The 21,957-nt window shown below is 39.6% G+C and overlaps 1 protein-coding gene across 1 annotated transcript in view; it reads right to left on the minus strand.

The window, feature by feature from the left end:
• FBN2 (fibrillin 2) overlaps positions 1-20,601 on the minus strand; it is a 118,051-nt gene extending 97,450 nt beyond the window's left edge. Inside the window, exons 1-5 of the mRNA XM_068177548.1 lie at positions 20,269-20,601; positions 19,386-19,468; positions 16,218-16,316; positions 15,632-15,727; positions 13,260-13,355 (exon numbers count right to left, since the gene is read on the minus strand). Coding sequence (XP_068033649.1) covers positions 13,260-13,355; positions 15,632-15,727; positions 16,218-16,316; positions 19,386-19,468; positions 20,269-20,525 — 631 coding nt within the window. The 5' untranslated portion in view covers positions 20,526-20,601. The remainder of the gene's footprint in view (positions 1-13,259; positions 13,356-15,631; positions 15,728-16,217; positions 16,317-19,385; positions 19,469-20,268) is intronic.
• Positions 20,602-21,957: the final 1,356 nt, after the last annotated feature.

Raw genomic sequence — 21,957 nt, forward strand, 5'->3', positions numbered from 1 at the left:
CTTTAGTATTTCTTGATTATCAATACAAAAGAGTCTTTGAAGTTACCCTCTGAGCTTCCCCTGTGACCATCAAGCCACAAAAATGGCACTTCTAGCAAAATAAATACACGATAAAATGAAAATCCTGTCCTTGCTCCACACACTCAGAGTTCAGTTCTCCATGGGTGAATGCCCTCTACAGTGAAATCAAGTAATGACTTACTACACACCTCCAAATTCCCAAAACTTGCATTCAGCAGGTCTGAATTCCTTAGCAATCCCAGCTCACCTAGCAATTCCTATCCAGGAAATAAGTAGTTCTGCTGGGCAGTACTGTACTTCTACAGCAGCAATTCTCCAAGACACAACTTTCTGTAGGACCAATCTTTGGGTATCAGGAAGGAATCAGAGTAGGAGTAGAAAGTCAAACAATGTATTTCTCTGTGTAATGGCTGGTGACCCACAGGATATTCTGCATTAAGAAGCTTGGAATTCTACCAGAGGAAATTAAAGTTGAAACTCAAACCAGAGCTGTGAATTGTATCCGAGTTCCTCTACCCTCCCATAAGACACAAAATGTTTGTGTGTAAACTCTGTCAAAACTAGCAATCAAAAGTTCAGTTCAGAGAGTGTGTTCAATAGAAAGATTAGAGAATATAACCAGACACCAAAGCATGGTTGTTCAGGAGAATATGAATGAGTCAGGTACAAGATGGAGTGATACCAATACACCTATTGCTTTTTATATCCTATTACACAGAAATACATGCTCCGGAAACCACCTATGCAGAGGTGCCTAACCATGCCTTAATAAACAGAAAATACATTAATCTAATGTTCAGATTCTGTAACCAAGCAATGTTTATCAGCATAAGCCTGCAGCATGGTTTCTATTCAGAAATACACTTTATAATATTAGCATTTAAAAATATCACTGTAACTTAATATATTATTCTTAAAAAGTGCACCCATTTTAATAATATATACTTGATCAGTTTATCCAGCATGAAGGGCAAAAGTAAAGCAACTGATTAGTGGCTGCTCTTCTATACTACCAGGAAAATATAAGATTTTAAAATAAAAAGTGAAGGCAAGCACGTTCGGGTTAACGGTAAAGTTCAGCTGTTTACACAAAGATCTGTAGTCACACAGTAAATTTTACATGTGGGAAACAAATGCAATAAACATAGATGCTATTTTGAAGATACTTTGTAGCTTCAAATGAAGCTGTGGATTTTTTTTTGCACAGCCAGTCATACTATATTATTATAATGGTTGATCAGACCTTAAAAACTCCCACTTATGAATCAGTCATCTTTTCCATATGGATTTGCTTGTCTTATTCTTAGGTGGCTCTTCATTTGTTCCTCTGCCAGCACTGCTGATGGAATAATTTTGCCAGAAAGAACATATGTTGAACATAAGTTATAAATAATTTGTTATTCTAGAAAGGGTAACTGCTTTGGTGAAATGAGGTGATCTTCAGCACATGTGTTACACAGTTTTGGTTTTTAACTTCAGAAAATTATATTCAATATTCACAGTGACCTGAAAAAGACAACCTTTGTAAATAACTCAAATTGTTAATTAAATTTAATGAGGAATATTTTTTTCCTGACATCAAGAAAAAAAATCACACCATGAACTTCAATATTTAACTATGCTGCAACATTTCTATTTTGTCAAAAAAGTGCATATTTTGTATTCTCAAATGGGACTATCCAACTATTATGGTTCTTGGGATTTTTTTCCATTATTCCTTTTCAAAATGCTAATTCTACCTGTAATTAAAACAGTCCAGTTCACAGCAGCCAGAGACAAGGAGCTGCAATGCTGAGATTTCTAGTCTTCATTCAGTACCCTTCTATTTTAATTTTCTTCCTGTTCCTCTGGCCAAACAAATGATTCAGATGAAGGTGTAAAAAAACCTGCTGTAAACAGATATGGAATAGTCTGTCTGCCACGTGTCCTCTGTGTCTAACATCCACTAGCTAAAAACCTGAAACACAGTGTTTAACATCTGTTTACATCAGTAGGTGTTTAGCACCTACTGTCACTCAGGACAAAACATTGAAATATTTTGGTACACATTTAAGGATCCAATTTCTAACTAAATTTTGTGTCAACTCCTGCCCTTAAAAGTTTCACCTCTTCCAAGGTAACATGAAAGAGAGAAAGTGATGCACGAAGAAAAGTAAAAAGGTAACTACACATGTTGGAATGTCCATTGCAAGCCATCCAGAAGAATGTTAAAATTTGAGTTTCTTTTCATGGGAAAGCACAGATTGAAATTTTAAATGAAAGCTCCTAGTACCAAAATACTGTTCCTGTGAAAAATCCAGTGGGGGTGCAGTACCAGTCTCCTGCACCCAGCCTGCAGAAGGGAAAAGCACAGTCACAAAAACTGTATTTCATATCTAGAAAGCACTAGAAAGATTTAGCAGGAGGGAACAGTGAGCTATCTTCCATCATTTTTATTTTTAAAAATCCCCATAGAACCATAACTAAATAAGGAAGCAATGCATCTGGAAACAAGCATTTTTAACTAGAAGCTGCTTAGAAGATTGGTATTTCTATTACTAAAAACAAATACTGGAAATATTAAGCATGTTCATCATGAATCACATGAGGAGTGTGTAAAGGAAGGTGTCTGAGATAGGCCTTCACAGCCCCTGTCAATTAAAGAATAAGACCTAATACCCTATTAATGTATTTCACTTCCTTACCAAGAAAATTTGCCTTTCATTAGACTTTTTAGAGAACTTCACTCCCCTAAGGAATATTTAGGAAATATTAAGGAATGGACAAGAAAATAAGTTCAACTTCCATCACCTCACTTGCAGACTCAAGTACAACAAATATATTATCATTATTAATTATTAATATTAGCATCTCAAAAATCCATTTCATACAGCAGCATTATTAAATTAACAATCTAATGCATTGGACCTGAATGCTGGAAAAAAGTAAATGCTGCCAGCATTACCAGGAACTTCACTCTCTTCTAAAAGAAAAATCAGCACAGTGAGTGAAAGCCCAAGAGACTGCACTCTATGTCAGGGAACCTTCAGAGTGGAGACATTAAGTCTGTCCTGGCAAAGACCTGAGGTTAAATTCACCTTGCTAAAAGTTACTGCAGCAGGGAACAAGATGGAGAAACAACTGTCTTTATTACAACTCTGATAGGTGGCAAATTTCCTCATAATTTCTGCTAACACTCAGAGGTCTCCAGACATCTCAAATTGGTTTTGGCTACTTGTTGCAGAACCTGCTTGTTGATTACTGAAGAGATTTTTCCATGGAACTCTCTGAACTTTCCCCTTTGCAACATGAAATCTTCATGTTTTGATAAATGAAAGCGTAGTCAAGCTCCATCTTCCTGCAAGGGGAAATTCCACGGTATCCCATGGATTCCTACCATGGGACCATCAGGACTGGAAGAGCAAGGCATGCCCAGTTCTCCCACTGCTCCTGGATAAATGACAGCATTGACCAGACCTTCCAAAGAAAGGGAGATCAGGGCTTTGCTTGAAAACTTTTCATGTGAGTATGAAAGGGTTGGCAATACTCATAACTGTCCTTGGGTTCAGAGCACAAATCTGAAATTTATGCATATATAAATATTATTATTCTTACTCAACTCCAACATCTGCAGATCATAAGTCACAGCAATGCAAAAAGCTATTTAAACATTTTAGAACATTTTAAAAGTGCATATGTTTATTAAATATTATCTAAAATTTATCCTCCTGCAATGTTTTGACCAACTTTATATGGATATTTGGAGGGCTTTTCCACAGCAAATGCTTAGCTGTCAACACAGAGTATACAATAAGGAACATTTCAAAGGTAACAAGAAGGTAGATGAATTGTACTTGATATAAATCAAAAGAATTTTTTTCAAAGGTGACATCCAAAAGGTTATAGTAAAAAGGACTGCTGGCTGGAAATGAACAATGAGTCTCCTGGAATATGAAAGAGAGTTGGCAATGCTATTAATTTTCTTGGAAAAAGTAATCTGTGGGCAGTACTGCTATTTAGACTGAGGAGTTCTTATAAACCTGAATAGCAAAATCAAAGCCTCCTTGCCTTGACTTTTTCTAAGAAACTTGTGTGTAAAGTCCTCAATTAAGCATCTAATAGCATCATGTTTATTGTTAACATAAATAATGATCACAAAAGTCTTTCAAACATTTACAATTGCTGCTAACTCAAAGCTGGGACACATCCCCAGCAGGTTCTTTAGTCATTACCTCAAGGGGTCTATAAAGTTTATTTTCAGATGTAACAGAGAAGAAGAGCAGCTTAGTGGAAAATGGTTTTGAACATTGATGGTTTGGACGTTTTTATACAGCTGACAGCTTTAATTTTCAGGTTGAAATGTTACTACTGTTCTAGTGGTCCCACATGACATTTTCTGACCAGCTCCCGTGATACAGAACTTCCCATCCCACAAACTCCTGTGACTCACTGGGTAACTTAGCAACACACACTTGGCAGCTGAAATGGAAGCGGAGGGCAGCTGTAAATGAATGAAGGACAAGCCACAGGTCCAATGCAGGAATCTGTGTGAGCTTAGCAGCATTTAGGAAAATTCCAGGATCCACCACTATTTCTGTCACGTCCATTCTAAGCACATTCTCATTTTCCTCTGGCTGGAAGAGCAGCAGCTCTTTTCCAAAAGCAACAACTCCATAGTTCACACAGACATTTTTATATAATTGTTATAATGACAGTTTTAAGCAGACAAAGTCTTAGTGTAGCAATAACTGCATATCTTAATACTCTTATTAATAAATTAAAAAGCAATCCATTGTGCACACCTAAGCACATGGGGGGAAATGGCAAAGTAGCACATAAACAGCAATATTTCTGAAATAAAATGCAATTTTGTCTAATTGATCTGAACATTGAAGAAATTGCTTCTAATACTTCAGGACACAAAACATTTTGAAAACTACGCACACACACACAAAAAAAAAAAAGCACAGAAATATAGAAACAGAGAAATACTTCACTTTTGTCATTTATGGAATTCAGCACCTTCCAGAATTCAAGTATTCCCTTAAAAACTTCTTGGAACAAAATGTTTCCATGTGTAACTGAAGTATCATACACTGACTGATAGAAAATTTCAAGCACGGAATAAAAGCTGGGAGGGAAGTATTCCTGGATTTTGGTACCAGCAAGGTGTCCAATTTTGGTTTGGTTGGAGCTCCTTGTAAACGTATATATTTCCTTATGCTTCCACAGGGCCTGCTAGTATATAAAGATGGCCTGAGTTGGGACCAATGAGATCCCAGCACTTAGCACGCAGTGTTACACACAATTTAATACTAATCATCAGTCACTGCAAGAAGTTACAGCCTGAATCACCCCTGGGCAAATAAGAGACAAAAAAGCAAAAGAATATTTTTTGGCTTTTTGCAAGATTCAGCAGTTTATACCAACTACCCTAATACGATGTTGGTGCACCTTTGCTTTACAGTATCCAAAGCAGTGAAGGAACTCCTTCATGCTGCCTGCTGCTCCTTCCTCTTGTGTTTCTCCTTCAAAAACACCTTACTCATCAAAGCCTGGATACTGGAAAGCCAAGTAGATATTAAGTTCTTAATTCTTTCACATCCCAGGAATTAAGAAGCCACTATCTAACTCTGTGCATGCAAAAATATGCTAGTTTTTTTGACCATAAGATGGAAACTTGAATTACACTGTCCACAGCTTTTGGTTCCCTGCTCCATGAAGTCAGTGCTACTCAGTTCAACCTCAAAGGAACAGAATCCCAGAACCAGTGAAGAGGAAGACTTATGATTTTAAGACAGGACACCCTTTTAAGAGTATTGCTGAAAAAGGGCACCCTGCACCCTCCCTCTCCCCCTCTGAATTTCAGTGTCATTCCCCACAGCAAAAGCCAAGGCTTTCAGAATGCACCCATACTCACTAAATGAGAAGGGAAAATGTTTCATAACCAACCCCTGTGTAAATTAGAAAGGCATGGAAAAAGGCAAAAAGCATTCTCGGGAGACCAGAAATCCTAATAAAACCACAGACATTGGAGCTGAAAACAATCCCCTTAATTATTAACCTAAGTAGGAAAAACAACTGTTTCACACATTACCCTTAGAAAAAAAAAATTAAATATATATGTCTATTTAAACTGCAAGAAACATTTCCTCAGATGACTGTCTAGACTGCTGTGATAACTTGAGTTCATAATAAGCTAAAAACCCAGCCTGCTACTATTTACTGGAGTCCAGTCTCTGCAGAGGCAGAAAACACAGATTCTGTTCTTCAGATCTTTTGGGTGTGTTCAGCAAAACCAAATGGCTTTAGAAATTTACCTCTTGGGCTTACACAAGATTTTCAGGGAGACATTATGAAGCTGATTATCTTTTCACAACCAAAATATAGGAATGAAGGTAATTTATATAACCTCTAAATACAGAAATAATTTAATCCTGTTTCTCATATAGCAAGTTATTAGTCTGAGGTGGAATAAACCAGTTTACTTTTGGCACTCCATGATTTTGCAACCCTGGAGGCAGTGTGCTCTTGACTGGCTTCAGTAAACTACTCCTGATAATACCTGGATTACTCTTTTCCATACATATGTTATTATAGCAACTACAGCTTTTAAGATACTGCATGATTAATGCTTGTGAAGACACATGTTGTTGAAAATTTAAAGCAGATCCAATTTACAGAATTTTAAGCCTTAACATTTAATTCACTGTAAGGGAGCTTAGAATGCCTAAATAAGCAATATATAACATTAACACTTCCTGAATTTGACAGAAAGTTTTCATATTCACATGAATATTTCAGATATTTTTGCATTTTCTTTGTTAAAGACACTCCCTGTGGGCAAGTGCCTCATCTTCTTCTTATCACTAACTTTCCTAGATATCTTGAAAATAGATCAAGATTTTTTTTCCTGGATATCTCACAAATTAATTAGCTTAATAAAGTTAATATTTTTTCTAGTTTTCAGAAGAAATAATCTTTTCTTCTGAAACTCTAACAAAGCCATCATGGCCTTGCTCGGCTCTTGTGTTTTCTCTCTCCCCAGGTAATTAAACAAAAGAAGGTGAAATTTTAGTGTATCTGACAAAGAACAAAATTTTCACTGAGGAAGGGAAATGGTAAGACCAGACAGAATTTTTTTAAGGGCATCATCTTCCCTCTCCTCTGCAGCGTTTCTCACCCACTCATGATTTTGCTTCACTGCTCTGTATTATCAGATCCTTGTCTCACTTTTCACTGAACAATCTTTAGATGCAGAACATAAGCTAGTCTAAGTCCTACCCAACACATAAAAAACGCAGTATTTTATGTTCACTCCTAGACTTGTTCCTCCTGTAGGCAAGAGGAAAAAAAAAACTATTTTTCAAGTGCAGATTTTAAAAACCAGATATATGAAAGAAATATATATATATTGGCTGTAAGTATAAGGTGTAACAGTTCTGGTAGTTCTTTCTTTCTTTTCACAGTTTAGGGCACCACAGCTACAGAGCTTCCCTTTTAAACCAATGGAACATTCCCTGTGCCTGGGCTGCACTCTGGTGAAAACTCTAAAGCCCTAGGTCATTCAAATTTTCATTTTACTTTTGTAGACCTACTTTAAAGGCATAAAACCTCTGCTTTTAATTCTAACACAAAATGCAACAACCCTACTTCTGTGACACTTTGGCACCTGTCTGTCCTATGCTTGAACAAACTGAGAAGTTTTGAAGACTTCAAGCGCTTCAAAAGCAGCAAAATTGCTGCATTTAAGGGTTTTTACCTTTTTCTTTTGCTGGTGCCAAATGAAGAGTCATTCAAATATTGGGATTTAATTAAAAACTAAAAGAAGGGAGTAAGGGAGAGACACTGGCTGGAATCACAGTACTTCCTTCATCACTACTGCAATCAGCATGATCAGCATTACCCATGTCATTTTTTAAACTGCTGAATGTTGTATCTTTTGCAGACATAGAAGGGAGAAATGCCATCAATGCTACCTTTTTCTGGATATTTGCCTTTGAAAACCTTGTTTTTGGGGTTAATGATGGACAACAAATGCAGGGAATGCAGTGCCAGAGCCCTGTAACACCACCAGGTATTGACATCTGAGAGCAGGAAAGCAGCTTTTTGAATCTGCCCTGCTGGAATCCATCAAGGGATGATGTGGGCTAGTACCTACAGGCCAGAACCTGCAGCAGAAAAAGGAGTTTGGTGAGCAGGGACTGCACTTCAGTGTGTGTGTTATTAACACCTGACAACACTTCTAGTGTCAAAAAAAAAAAAATCCAAAACAAAAAAAAACACCAAAAACCCCAAAAGCAAACAAACAAACAAACAACCAAAATCCAAGATATCTAACAGGTTCTTCCAACACAGATAATCGGATCTACTGTCCTGAATCAGGTACTTACCCGTCAGATAAAGCTTTGCCTCTTACTGCTGCAGGTATTTGTAATTGTTGTCTTTACTATTTCCAACAGGAACAGAAGCATGCTTTTTTTTGGTCTAAGCTGAAGCTTCTTTTGTGATAAAAAACATGACCATTGCAGCATTTTGCTTGCAATCATCCTGCTTTCTAAATGCTTTCTAAAATGCTTTCTAAAAAAATTAAAGAGATAAAAGTAGACAAGAATGGTGAAAGTTGCAAATCTTAGGAAGATTCACATTTTATAGTTTTAAACTACTGATGACTTAGTTTTAGATAATTTTATTAAACAGAACTTAATTTATTTCAGTTAAATTAGGCTTCAAGTAGATGATTTAACACTTGTATTCCCTTCAGTGACCATGAACATCCTCTGTGAATTAAGCCATGTAGTTTTTAGCATGCTACAGTAAACTAATTACTTTTTTCCTCACTCAACAGGCCTTGCACAACTGCTTTATGAACCTGCAGAAAATAACCCAAGACCACATGTCTCACTTCCCAAAGACTAAAATTGGACTGAAGATTAATTAAACTGATGTTTAGCAGGTCAGTCTTTCACTTACTGTACACTGAAAGAAAAGAAGCAGGAAGACCATAAAAAAACCTCTATTGTGGCTCAGGATGATAGCAGCCATTAATAAAGGGGAAAAAAAAAACCCACAGCAAAATTAAAAAGCTACTTTCCCAAGACTCCCACAAAAAGAGATGAGCTTGCTGACCAAAAAACCACTTTTGTTGTTAAGCACCTCATGGTACTGCTAACATCAACAGATAGGAAAAGCTGTGTAAAGATAAGAGGTCTTCTAAATGCCTGTCAGAAGTAGTTTCTTAAGGAATTACGTTTTCTGTTGCCTCTTTTAGACCTGATCACTGTCACTTGAGCACACACAAGCATCTTCAGCAACACTACAGACTACATATATATTGCAACTCTTCTTTATAATACAATTGTATTTGAGAAGTATTGACTCCTATACAAATCTGTGTCAGTTTGCTGCACAATCTTAATTTTAAACACATGTTTTATCCCCAAACATCTCTATAACCCCTGTCCCATCAGCTGCTTCAGTGTGTATCCACTTCAGCTCTGTATTATTCTTCACTCTTTTGTCTGAGTTACTACACACTAACAACACTTCAACTGAGGATGCTTTTTGCTTTGTCCTACTTGTTTCCCTGTGCTGCTGATAGCTTTTCTATCCACTGCCAAGCTTGAAGAAAAACTTTTTATCTCATATTGCTTTCACAAAATTTTAGTCTCCCAGAATGGTTTGGGTTGGGAGGAACCTTAATGCCCATCCAGTGCCACTCCTGCCATAGCAGGGACACCTTCCAATATCCCAGGCTGCTCCCAGCCCCAGTGTCCAGCCTGGCCTCGGGCACTGCCAGGGATCCAGGGGCAGCCCCAGCTGCTCTGGGCACCCTGTGCCAGGGCCTGCCCACCCTGACAATTCCATCTAACCCTGCCCTCTGGCAGTTTAAAGCCATCACCCTTGTCCGAACCCTACCTGTCCTTGTAAAAAATCCCTCTCCAGATGTGTTTTAGGCCCCCTTTAGCTACTGGAAAGCTGCTACTCAAATACTGCACTTACTTAATTTTCCCCTTTTCTCACCTGTCAAAGCTTGATAACTTTATCTGAAATTCTCTTCCCTCTGCCAAAGGATGCTTTTCTCCAGCTATACATTTCTACTCATTCCAAACCCTTTTACTTCCCACTATGAGCCATTTAATATACAGCAAACAAGAACTGTTCTTCCACCCTCTATATGGGATGAAGGCAAAGTCACATCAGTGACAAGATTTGCCTTTCTTACTTTCTACCTTTATCCCATGATAAAGAAGGAAGAAAATATCCTTGCTTTTCCACAGCTTCATATCTTTCAAGATTATCCATTTTAAAAAATGCACAGACCATGAGGAGTGACACAACTATCATTTACAATGCTGAGAAACCAAAGAAATTGGACATGCTAGGAAAAAAATTGACCTTATACGTACAACTGAGAATGAGGTCTCTTATTCTGTTGCTCTTTCTTTTTTCCATTCTTTCCACTGGGAAAACTCAACTGCAAAAATTTCAACATCTTTTTTTTTCCCCTTTAAAACACCACACAAAAAGCTTGGATCTTTTGGGCTTACAAACCAAAGACAAGCAGCTGACCAAAGACCAGCTTTGACAGGAAATGTAAGAGGTCAGTGTACATATCAGAAAAAGCAGGAACTCCCAAACAGGTTTTACTCTCTGTTTAACCCAGCAGAAAGCCTCAAGTTAAATACTCTGATCATGCCAGTCATCAGTTACTGCTCAGCCTCCTGTCTCCAGCCAGGAAATTAGTCTGCTCAGAGCCCAGATAGCTGAAAAACTAACCATATTTTATCAATTTTATCATACAGCTTAGGCTGGGAGGCCAAGCTAAAGGAAACCTACACATGTTCTGTATTAGGAAGAAAATACCTAATTTTAAAGAACTTAATTTACAGAACCATAAAAAGCGTGCACTTAAAACACAATGATGTAAATAAAAATTACAAAACAACATCTCTTATAACTTTGAGGTGATTTGCAAGGGAAGTTCACATATCCTTAAACTATAACATTTTACTCAAAGAGTTATGAACTGCTGCTAAATTCAGTTTAAAATTAAACCACTGAGACACTTCTTGCTGTAAAATATTACAGGCACTATGGCAACCCACAGATGAAGAAATCACTGCATTCTGCTATTTACTGGAAAGCATAAACCATTATGTTAAAAGCATAAATAAAAAACTACTGTTGAACTAAATAGGCATTTAAGGCATCTTTTACAGTACTTTCATGTGCTCCACCTCATCTAAAGCATAAACAAAACAAGCACTTAGATACTTTTTATAGTTATTTTCAAGATATGCTATAGGAGTAATCTTTCTTTAACTGAATAATAGTAAAATAAATTAGTTACTTCTTTATTTGAATATGAGAAGGTCTATGCAACACCAAGATTAGGCAAAATTCTACCTAGCCTTGTCAAACCTGTAAAAGCATGCTATATTAGATTAGATATATTAGATAGTTATTATAGATGCAATTATATATGCTATATTTTATTGACAGTGACAGAAGGATTTTTTTTCTTACTACCTCAAATTTCAAGCAATTAAAATGTAAACCTCTAAATGAAATAACTCTATTTTTAAATACTCTCAAGAGGCAGATGAACTCTTGCAGAACAAGACCACTCTACACAAAATTGAAAACCTAGGACTTTCAAGGAGAGCTGGGAAAAAAGGATGACAAAACACTGATGTTTAAATTTCTGTACAGGGCTTGAATTCAGCAGCTAAAGATTTCACAATGAATGGTAACAGAGCAAACCTAAACCCTTTCATCATCACAGAAGTCAAGTTGCAACACCCACATGTAGTAGAATCTTTTAAGCTTTGAAGGTCAAACTATTTAAAGTATAAATACAATTACTAAAAGCTCTGAGCCATCATCACAGCTGGAATCTGTCACATGCATTAATATGACAGAGCCCTGAATGTAGTCAGAGAATAGAAGCAAATCTTAACTAAGAATGATTTTTTTTCCTGGGACAAAAAAGCAAGATTGCCAAGTTGTCTGGAAATAAAGAAAAAGCATTTCTGAATGCAATCAACTAAATTAAAAAAATAATAATTTTGTATATTGTAATTCTATCACACCAGAGCTCAGCTAGAAGTATAATCCACCTTAGACACATAGCCCAGACTGCAGAATTTGCAATGGCAAGATCCATCAGAAGTAAGGCTCAAACTATAAATTACCCTAGCCTTGTCCAATCCCTTGAAAATCCATTGTAAGCAGAAAGACTTGGTAGTCTCTTATTTTAGACAGGTATACATTGTGCACAGACACATCTCTGAATGGCTATAAAACAGCTCTAAGTAGTAACAAATTTTTAACAAAATACTACTTCCCATTTCTCCACTAACCAAACTATGTGTGATTTGAGTCCTTGTGCTTGCTTCAGAAGAAGCAACTACAGGAAATGGGGTAAATAGACAACTGTAAATCAGGTTTTAAGAATGAAAACAACAAGCTAGAGACAAACAAACTGATCCTTTACATTTCTCTCATGCTTGTGATACCTAGTGGGTATATAAACCAGCCTGGAATAGCAAATAGAAACTCCCACTTTTTCAGTATTTGGGTTTTTAGTTCCTTTACATCCAGGGAAATTATTTTCATTTCACAGTTAACAAATGCTAAAAATAAAAAAATAAAAAACATAAAAAAGGTGCAAGAGATTTCTCCAAACTTATGCTCAGAGCACTGCTGAATTTGGAAAAGGGAATTCCACAAGATTCCCTTCAGAAGCCATCTCTGAGATGCATTCTGGAATAAGAATGGGTTTAGAAACAGATCCCTGTACTAGGGTAATTGGTTATTTTTCAGTCCTTCTCTGACTCCTCCCAACTAGCTAGAGCAAATTACTTCCCAAGTTGTTCTTATGAAAGAGGTGTTATACAGAAAAAAGGAATCCTTCAATTATCTAGACTTACCCAATCCCAACACCACCAGCAATTTTTGCTGGATTGTTATTTCATGTAGCAGAGAGCAAAAGACATCTAATCTTTTAACTATTATGTGGACAAAATATGCAGCCTAAATGAGCTGAATTTCCTACCAATTAGGTTTTGGACATGTCAATTTTTAATGTGCCTGCCAAACTATAAACAAAAAAAAGAAAGACATTTTCTAAAACTACAAATAATAAGTGGTTTACTGAAAGTTTACTGGCTGAAAATACACAGTGTAAAACACGTACACACAGCATTTTTTTTGTATACAGCTACTCACAGTTTCCTTCCTTAAATTTCTTTTACCTCTTTGGCACTGAGGGCCAGTGAAGCCATAGACACAAGCACAACGATTGGGTCCAACACACCGTCCTCCATTCTGACAGCCACTCTCACAGACAGCTTCAATTAAAAAAACAAACAAAAAGGTTAATAATGTCATGACAACGACATTTCAAGATGAACATGTGCGTCATTTAAAAAATACTCATTTTTCTCCCACTGCTCCAAGTCTTCCTAGGCCTGAGGATGGAGGTGATCTCCCTCCTACCACCCCCACCAGCAATGGCTGTGCAAACCAGATTCCATCAGTACCTGCTGACCTTAACTGCAAACAGCTGCTCAGCACAGATTCAGCACACATCAACAGCACACGTCCAACTTCAATGTGTTTTAATCAGCTCTACAGCTCTAGTCACTCATAAGAATTATATAAGAACTTTTCCCTCACTGAAGTTACCTATCAAACCTCAACTATTTTTTGGGTATATTAAGTTTTGTTGTTCAGTCATAACAGCAACAAACCTTTTCAGAAGAGAAAGGAGTCCAAGAGAGAGATAATAATCTTTCAGAGTTTATGCTGCTGGAAGGAGGAGTAATGTTTAGAGGCAAAGGTAAAGAAGTACCTGCTTAACTCATCATTTTTTACCTGAAAAACCTGTGTTTCTTAAAAGATCCCCCCAAAAAAACACCTTTTTTTGTGGTGAGGGAGGAAGCTGGGTGGGGTGAAAGGGTTGTAAATCCACAGTACGTTTAGATGAGAAAGATATTTCACTGTCATGGGACTTCAGAGGACCCACTCATACTCTCTACCAATAGTCTGAATCAAGAACAAAGCTTCCTGCCAGACCACTGAATTTTCTCAGTTCAAAAGGAAGATGGTTCTTCAGAGAGGCTGAAAAACAACATTAAAAGAGTGCCTTAACTAACTCACTTTAGCTATTTTCTGACTTACTGCTTCAGGTCATTACTTCAAAATTGACCAAAATTAGCACATGTTCCAAATCAAAATACTTCAGATATAGGACAGTTACAAAATTGTTAAAACTTTAAATTTTTGATCTCGAAGTCATTAGGCTGCCTTCCTAAACGTGTCTCCTGAGTTTGGATGTGGTATTTGTAACACATGTGAGCATCCAGGGCCAAAGACCCTCAGAAACCAAGAGAAAACTGAAAAAAGGTACACATGACTCCTGTATCATAGTGGAGAGGATAAAATGTACTGTTTTGTGGAAATGTGATAAAGCCTGACTTCTTACCAAGACCCACAAAACAGCATTACCTTTTCTTGAGAATGCACACATAAAATGAAGATATTTTGCTGCACCTGTTAAATTACGGAATAAATGGACAACAGCACTTAAACAAGCCAATTAAACTCATTATGTATAATTAATTTTTTTTCTAAATAGAAATAAAGACATATTTACATTTTTAAGACTGACTAAAAGACACATATTCATAATCCTGCTTGAAATTTTAACTGCATGATACAATGAAACTAATCTCCAGAGGTTGTTCAGATTTTCTGGATTGCTTCAGGGTCACAGCTGAATTGAAAATTCAATCATCTTTTTATTTATTCACTGGAAATTTGCCTTGTCTGAGAGCATTCAGGCACTGACCCTATGTTTTAACAAAAGTAGCAAAGGACCAGCCACCCTTAATACAAAATTTCACTGTGGCTAGGGTCACAGTTCAGGATTGCAACTATTTGCTAAAATTTTAGAGAGTTTTAGCCAGTTAAAGCAAGAACAAGACTGTTTTCCAGCATTTATAAAAATGACTATGACAAAAAAAAAAATCTTCAACAACATTCAGTCCATCTGGTTTTTGCAGAGCTGCCCTCTGTCTCTAGCTCATTCAGACTGCTTTATGCAATTAATTTCTCTCCTAATTAGTAGTCAGCTGGCATCAAAATGCACTTTCAGTCTTTCTTCATCCCTGCAGCCTTTAGGGACTTTTATTGTTTGCTAAATTGCTACAGCTTGTAAACACTGTGCTGTTATAGGTAAAGCTTGGCAAATAATTCACTTTCGAGTTTGTCAGCCAACCCAAAAAGGTATCCAATAGCTTGAACCATATTTAATCCTTTTTTCCTTAGACTAAGTAGAAAACAGAAAAACATTCTTCAACCCAGTAGTGAGAGTATTGTTCTGAGGTTGAGAAAACTTTGTTAATAGAGAATGAAAAACTAGTGAACGTCTGGTATGAAGAGTGGGATGCACAGTGATGTTGCTCCCCAAGGGTTTCCCAAAACCGTTTGGTGAATCCAATCTGTAACTTGAATTTTAGAAGCACTTCATGCAGGAAATTACTGCCAGACAAACAGCACACCCCAAACCAAGCATTTCCTTCAGGTGTTTCACTGCACTTCAAGCAAACTGCCTGTGACTTACGCTGCTCACAGTGGGCACCAGAGAAGCCCTTCTGGCACTGGCACTGCTCATCCACACACATCCCACCGTTCCTGCAGGTGATGCTGCACTGCTGTGCTGCAGAGAGACACCCAAAATCAGCCAAAAACACCGCATAGGAATGGCCTTTTACAGTCTTTAAAATAGGGTCTGAGTGATGGGCTTTGTATCATCTAAGGTACACATTTTAAGTGTATATTCATGGAGAGGTTTTCTCAAGTTTTCCATGATTATCTTTCAACTTGGAACTTTCAATTGCATTGGAAACTGTACAATCTTAATTTCTTACCAAAATGGACTCAATGAAAATGTAAATACCACACACATTCATTTGTAAACTTCCTTCTCTCTTAAAGCATATTTTATTTAAATTTGTCACACAGAATAAACAGGCACGTGTGGTATAACAAACTTGATCAAGAACTTGAGGTATTTTACCTAAGCATTATTTACACTTGCATATGCAGTAATGAGAAGTTATTTTTAAGGAAGCTGGCATTTTTTTAATTGAAACTTGAAGAGAATGACTTTCAAAGAAATCTCTAATGAAAACACAGTAAGTCCTTACCAGGTCTTGATCCACATGTGGGTGATATCTGCCCATTGGCACAAGTGCACATGTTAGGACGGGAACAAAATCCATCACCACAGCTATTTCTGCAAATTGCTGAGGAAGAAGACAGATAGTGACAGGGATTAACAGCAACCTGAGGCTTAAAGGAAAACAAAAAACAACAACACTCGGAAAACTCACTTCATTGGACAGCTATTACACATGCAAAAGTAATTTTAAGTTAAATAAAGCTAACTGAATTTTGGCACAATCAGTATCTCTTGACAAATTTGAAGACATTGAGAATTAGATCAGGCATATTCAAACACTGACCTGACCACTGAAACCAGGTAATCAACTCATTCCTCAATTAGAAATACCAGCCAATCATGCGGGCAATGTAAAATCATTAAAAATATGTCTTTTAGAAAGACATATGTCTTTTAGAAAGACATATTTTGAGAAAACATTGTCAAGAACCCAAGATCTGAAGGAATATAAACAATGCAATTTATGCTATGGGCTTCACTCTTATAATCACCATTTTGAAGGCGTTTTAGGGTCTTTCTTTTTTCTTTTCCTAAGATTATCTGCCCTTTGCCCAAAGCAAAGTCAGTTGCAGTTTTGTGCCGTTTTGTGCTGTTTCCCTAAATATAGTTTCCTATACTCAGATAGCTTCCACATTTTCATTAAAAAACTAACCATAAAATCCCCAGGAAAGCCTATTTACCCCAGATGTGTGTGTCAAATGCCTGACCTTGGGCCATCCCCCTGATGACCCAAAGTCCTGCCTTCCCTTCTCACCCACCATCCAGCACAGCTCCAATGAAGAAAGGAGTGACAGAACCACAAAAAAAGAGCTGTAAGGCAAAATTAGTCTAAAGCAGATCCAGATTAATACATCAAATTGTTCTCATCAACAAAAGAGAGCCTGAACCAGTAAGAGCCACTATAGCACAATGCAGGAGGACTTCAAAAATACATATATTGTGCAACAGACAACTTGTATAGCAAAAAATCCTCAAAACCAACCAAACACCACCACCAAAAAAAAACCCAAGAATCACAATTTCTTTGTAAATAGGCCTAGAATTTTGTGAGAACCAAATAATCTGGCAGCACATTTCGAGTGAAGGACTACAATGGAACAAATACCTTGAGCAGATCACGTGCCACACCATTCTTTGAGCATCAAAAAGATGCAAAATGCATCGTCTACATTCATCATTAAATTCTGCTACAATTATGTCCCAAACGTGAAGGTATGACAGGTCAAAGAGTTTGTGGGATTTTTCTGTTTAGCTGGAATTAGAGACATACCATGGACTGACTTAAAATACTATTTCCATGAGCAGAAGTAAAAGTGAGAAACAGGAGTTGGATTTAGAGCATTTGACAAGCACCAGAAATGGGGTTATTTTTTTATATTCCTGTTCAGTCCGTCTTTATACACTACAAGGTCAATCTCCTGATAAAGCAAGGTTTACATTTAGTCCATTTATTATGTAATTTATTATCCGTTAAGGAGAAATTTTTTTACCAACTGAAAGCCCTAGACCTTAAGGCATATCCTAAGTATGCCTTCATCAGAACAGTTTACTCTGTATGAATGAAATACCACTTTAAAATCACCAGTTACAAGATGCAACCATTATAATCAGCACAATTCCAATAGGAAGTTTGACAGCTTGTCCAGCATCCTGTGCAGGAGGCTTTTTCTAGGTGAAGAACTCTAGCTAAAGGGAATGTCATCTCCACAGACATTAAATGTGAGCATGGAAATCTGTACACTTAAACCTTCACCAAAAGCAGAAACAGAAAACTGTCACAAGACAGTATTTGGTCTGCCAAAATCACTCACTCTATAAACACGTTAGAAAGTGCAATTTTCTTTTCAATTGCTTCCTGCAATTAGAGTGCAGTAAATTAAAAATAAATCATAGATTATTCTGGATGTGGGCAGACCTGAGACCAAGGCCTTTAAGAAGCACTGACAGTCACAATTTAAAGGGTATCTTGTAAGGATTGTTGAAAGCCCCTAAACATGTTTGAGCTAGACACACAGCTGAATCTGAAAAGCCTATCAACAGCATAATAGGCAGCCTAAATCCTTCTGAAAATCTCTACTTTACATTAAAGTAAGCCAGCATTGAAAAAGTTGATAAATGTGAACAGAAAACTTTGAATAACTCCTTGGATACCCAAGTGACATTAATAAAAGGATCCTCCTCTGAATGGCACCATTATCCATTTGGCACCATATCCTGGGAAATTCTGGGTCAGTTTGAGGAGAAAATAAGTGTTACATGGCACAATTATCCCCAATATTAGCTAGTCACGTTTAACCATGTAAAACCAATAGGTGTGAACATGTAAGGGAGGACTGGAATCATAAAAAAAAAAGCCACCAAAGGTCAAAAGTTTGGCAGACCTTGTCTTATCACCCTTCCCTTGCCCAGTTTTGTCCTGCATGGCTGCAGTTTATCAGATGGAGAACAACAAAGACCTCCACTGCTTGCAGAAAGAGCAGTTATGTTCTTGAACCTGAATTCTGAAGTTGAGCATACTTATTAACAAAACAGACAGTCACAGGCTAGATTAAATGGCAAGAGATTAAAAATTTAAGGTCTGAAGGAAGCATTGTCTACTATCAGCTGTTACCTAACAGAGAGAAAGTTAAACTTCGTTTTCTGTTCCATGGTAAACATCCCCAAAGACATCATCCTACCAGAGTACTGAGCACGTTCCCCACACACAGAGCTTTTTTCTTTCTTTTTTTTTGCCATGCCATGTATGTCAAAAATCACATCTGCCAGCACAGTACCTACCATGACCAGCCAGTAGCCAGCCTACATGCCTGACAGCCATCAAAACACAGCTAAAAATAAGCTTTTTTTCTCTTTTTCCTTTGCTGTCACAGGTTTTCTTTAAAAACCAGATGGAGATGTGTCTCTTAAGAACATCCCAAGGTCATTGGACAACCCTTCAGTTACAAGGAATGTGGACCTGCAACTCCATCATGGTTGGTTTTTTTTTCCCCCTTTCCTTTTTTCCATTATTTCTAAAAATAGTGTGAAACACAGAACAGAACTATCTTTTCTCATGCTGAATGAACAGTGACTCATAGAAGAATACTGACTTTTATTTTTACCCCTTGAGCAGTAGAAGCGGTCAGACACTTACGAACAATGCACTGATTTCCTCCAGAAAGTGTTTTCCATCCAGGGCAACAGTAGGAGCGAAACCTAGAACCACAGACATTTGGCCTGCAACACAGACAAATCAATAAATGTGTATAGGAAAATAGGAAGCACTCTAAAGAGACTTTAATGTTTTACATACACACACGGGAAGAATCCAACTGCGTAAAACAAACAAAAAACAAAAACTGCATAGCGAAGTTGTCTACAAAAAAAAATCCTCCCCAAAGGAAAAAAATCTTCCTCCAAGGCATTTCATTTTGTGTTAGTTCAATTGATTAGTGTAAAGAAGAGAGCTAGATGAGGCAAGAGCAGGCCACATTTATCCTTCCTGCAACAACTGAGGCTATGGAAGGGATGCGTTTGATTCTGCTTTCATTCAAAGTCTGAGGAGTATTGCCATAAAAACGGGCTTCTTGCTGTCATCTGACACTAGACACAAGCGATGCCTGCTCATAAGGATACACAAACTAGCTCAAAACACCAAGAAGTCCCCGAAACATCAGAAGAAGAAAACCAAACCAAGCTCCGCATCCTTTCTTTGTAGAAAGCCCCCAAAAAAGCGAGCGGCAAAGTATCTCAGCATCGGAAGACGCTGGACCAAAGGAGCCAAATAAGGTCAATCCGTCGGCTGTAAGATAGGCCCCCCACAAGGTCTGCTTTTAGTTAAACCGCACTAATTAGGAAGCCAGATTCCACAGGTAAACTCCCAGCTTAGCGAACCGCGACTCCTGAGCCTCAGAGAGGCGGGAAAGGGGAGCGGCACCGGGGGCGCGCACGGAGACCACCGGCAACGGGCTGTGGCTGGGGAGATGCCCTGCGGAGCAAACAGGCGGCGGGGAAGGGGGGTTCAGCCTTGTCCCTACCCTCGGAGCGCGTCCTGCTGTCCTCGCCTGCGGACCCGACCGGCGGCGCTCCCGGCCCCGTCCTCCCGGTGCGCGGCGGCGGCGGCCAAGGAGCCGCCAGCTCCTGAGGGAGCGCGGGGCGCCGGCCGATGCTGCGGCGGCTGCGGCTGCCGCTGCTGTCTCCCGGCCGCTCCCTGCGCGCACAGCGCCAGGCAGCCCAGCCACAGCGACAAGAAGCAGCAGCAGCGCTGCGCCCAGAGCCGCCGCCGCCTGCCCATGCTGCGGCTATCCCGGCGGGAAGCGCGCCGGCAGCCGCGGGCGGGAGCGCCGGTGCCGCGCCGCCCTCAGCGGGCACGGGGCAGCTGCCGGGCGGCGAGAGGCTTCGGCCGCGGGAAGCCCGCCTGGGGTGCGCCCCAGCCTGCCCGGCCGGTGCCACCGAGGGCTGGGCTCCACGTTGTTCGCACCCACCCCTCTGCGGAGAGGGGCGAAAAAGAGGTGAATAAAAGCAGAGTAGGTCGGGGTTTTCCCTTCCCTCCCCCTCCGCCGCTCCGCCGCAACAGGAAATCCAAGAGAACCGCGCTGAATTTTCCCTTAAAAAATAAGAACCAGACGATAATTAACCGCGGCTAAGTAAACGTGCTGAGGCAGAGTGAGAAGGGAGCGAAAAGCCCCTGCCCAGCGCCAGGGGAGGATTTACAGCGAAGGGAGGCGGAGGAGGGGCCGTGCCGCCGGGCCGGTGAGGGGCTGGGGAGGGGGAGAGGAAGAGAGGGAGGGGGCCGGGAAGAGGGGATGGAGGAGAGGGACGGGACCGGGGGCCGGCGGCTGCTGGAGGGAACGGGGGGTCTCGGAGAGCGGGCGGTGCAGGTAGAGCTAGTCCCAAGGGCGGTTCTGCGCATTCCTTCGGCTCTCCCTAGCCTCCGGGAATTGCGCCGTGGGATGGACGCAAAAGCCCTCCCTGGGGCAGCACACGGGGCTCCCAAAGGTGCTGGTCCCGGTGCTGGCCGGATCCCACACCTGCCCCGCCAGCTGGGTCTGGCACGGGAGCGCTGGGCTCCTCCGAGAGCTCCTTCCCCGCTCACATCAGCTCCGCACCAAGGGTTGGTGCTTCCTCCGTCGAGAGCGGGGCTGTGTGGTGCTGGAATAGCTGGCGCTTCCCCTCAGGAGCAGTTTCTGTAGGTTGTCACCTGAAAATTTACATTTGTTCTCCCCTTGCTGTTTCTCCCTACATAGCCACCCCCCGTCCCCCCCCCCCCAAAAAAAAAAAAAAAAAAAAAAAAAGCCCCTGGCTTAGGAAATTTGCTGCTTGTTCTTTAAGGCCAAGAGCATGTATCGAATAGTTCTGCACCGGTGGGGAGCAAACAAAAGCAGTGAAAACAAAAACGTGGCCCTGCTGACAGTCCCCGAGTGCGGGCTGCTGGTCATTGCGATAACAACAGGACCCAGTCTGGTTTTGTCATCTGAGAAGATTTATCCCTTTGAACTGCAGCTCTGAACCTCACCGTACGGTGGCAACCTGGAAACTGTAGGGGTTTTTGTCTTTTGGAACATGTCGCAGCTTAATTTAGCTCCACGCTCATATTATCTGTGACTTCTAGGGGTGAGAAGCGGGAGCCACATTTTGTTATCTCTGAAACAAAACCCAAGTAGCCAAGAGGTCACGGAGCCACTTTCTTGCTCCACTTTCTGCACTGCTTTGATGGTCCTAACAAG

The sequence above is a fragment of the Anomalospiza imberbis genome, chromosome Z, assembly GCF_031753505.1.
Source record: "Anomalospiza imberbis isolate Cuckoo-Finch-1a 21T00152 chromosome Z, ASM3175350v1, whole genome shotgun sequence".
NCBI lineage: Eukaryota > Metazoa > Chordata > Aves > Passeriformes > Viduidae > Anomalospiza > Anomalospiza imberbis.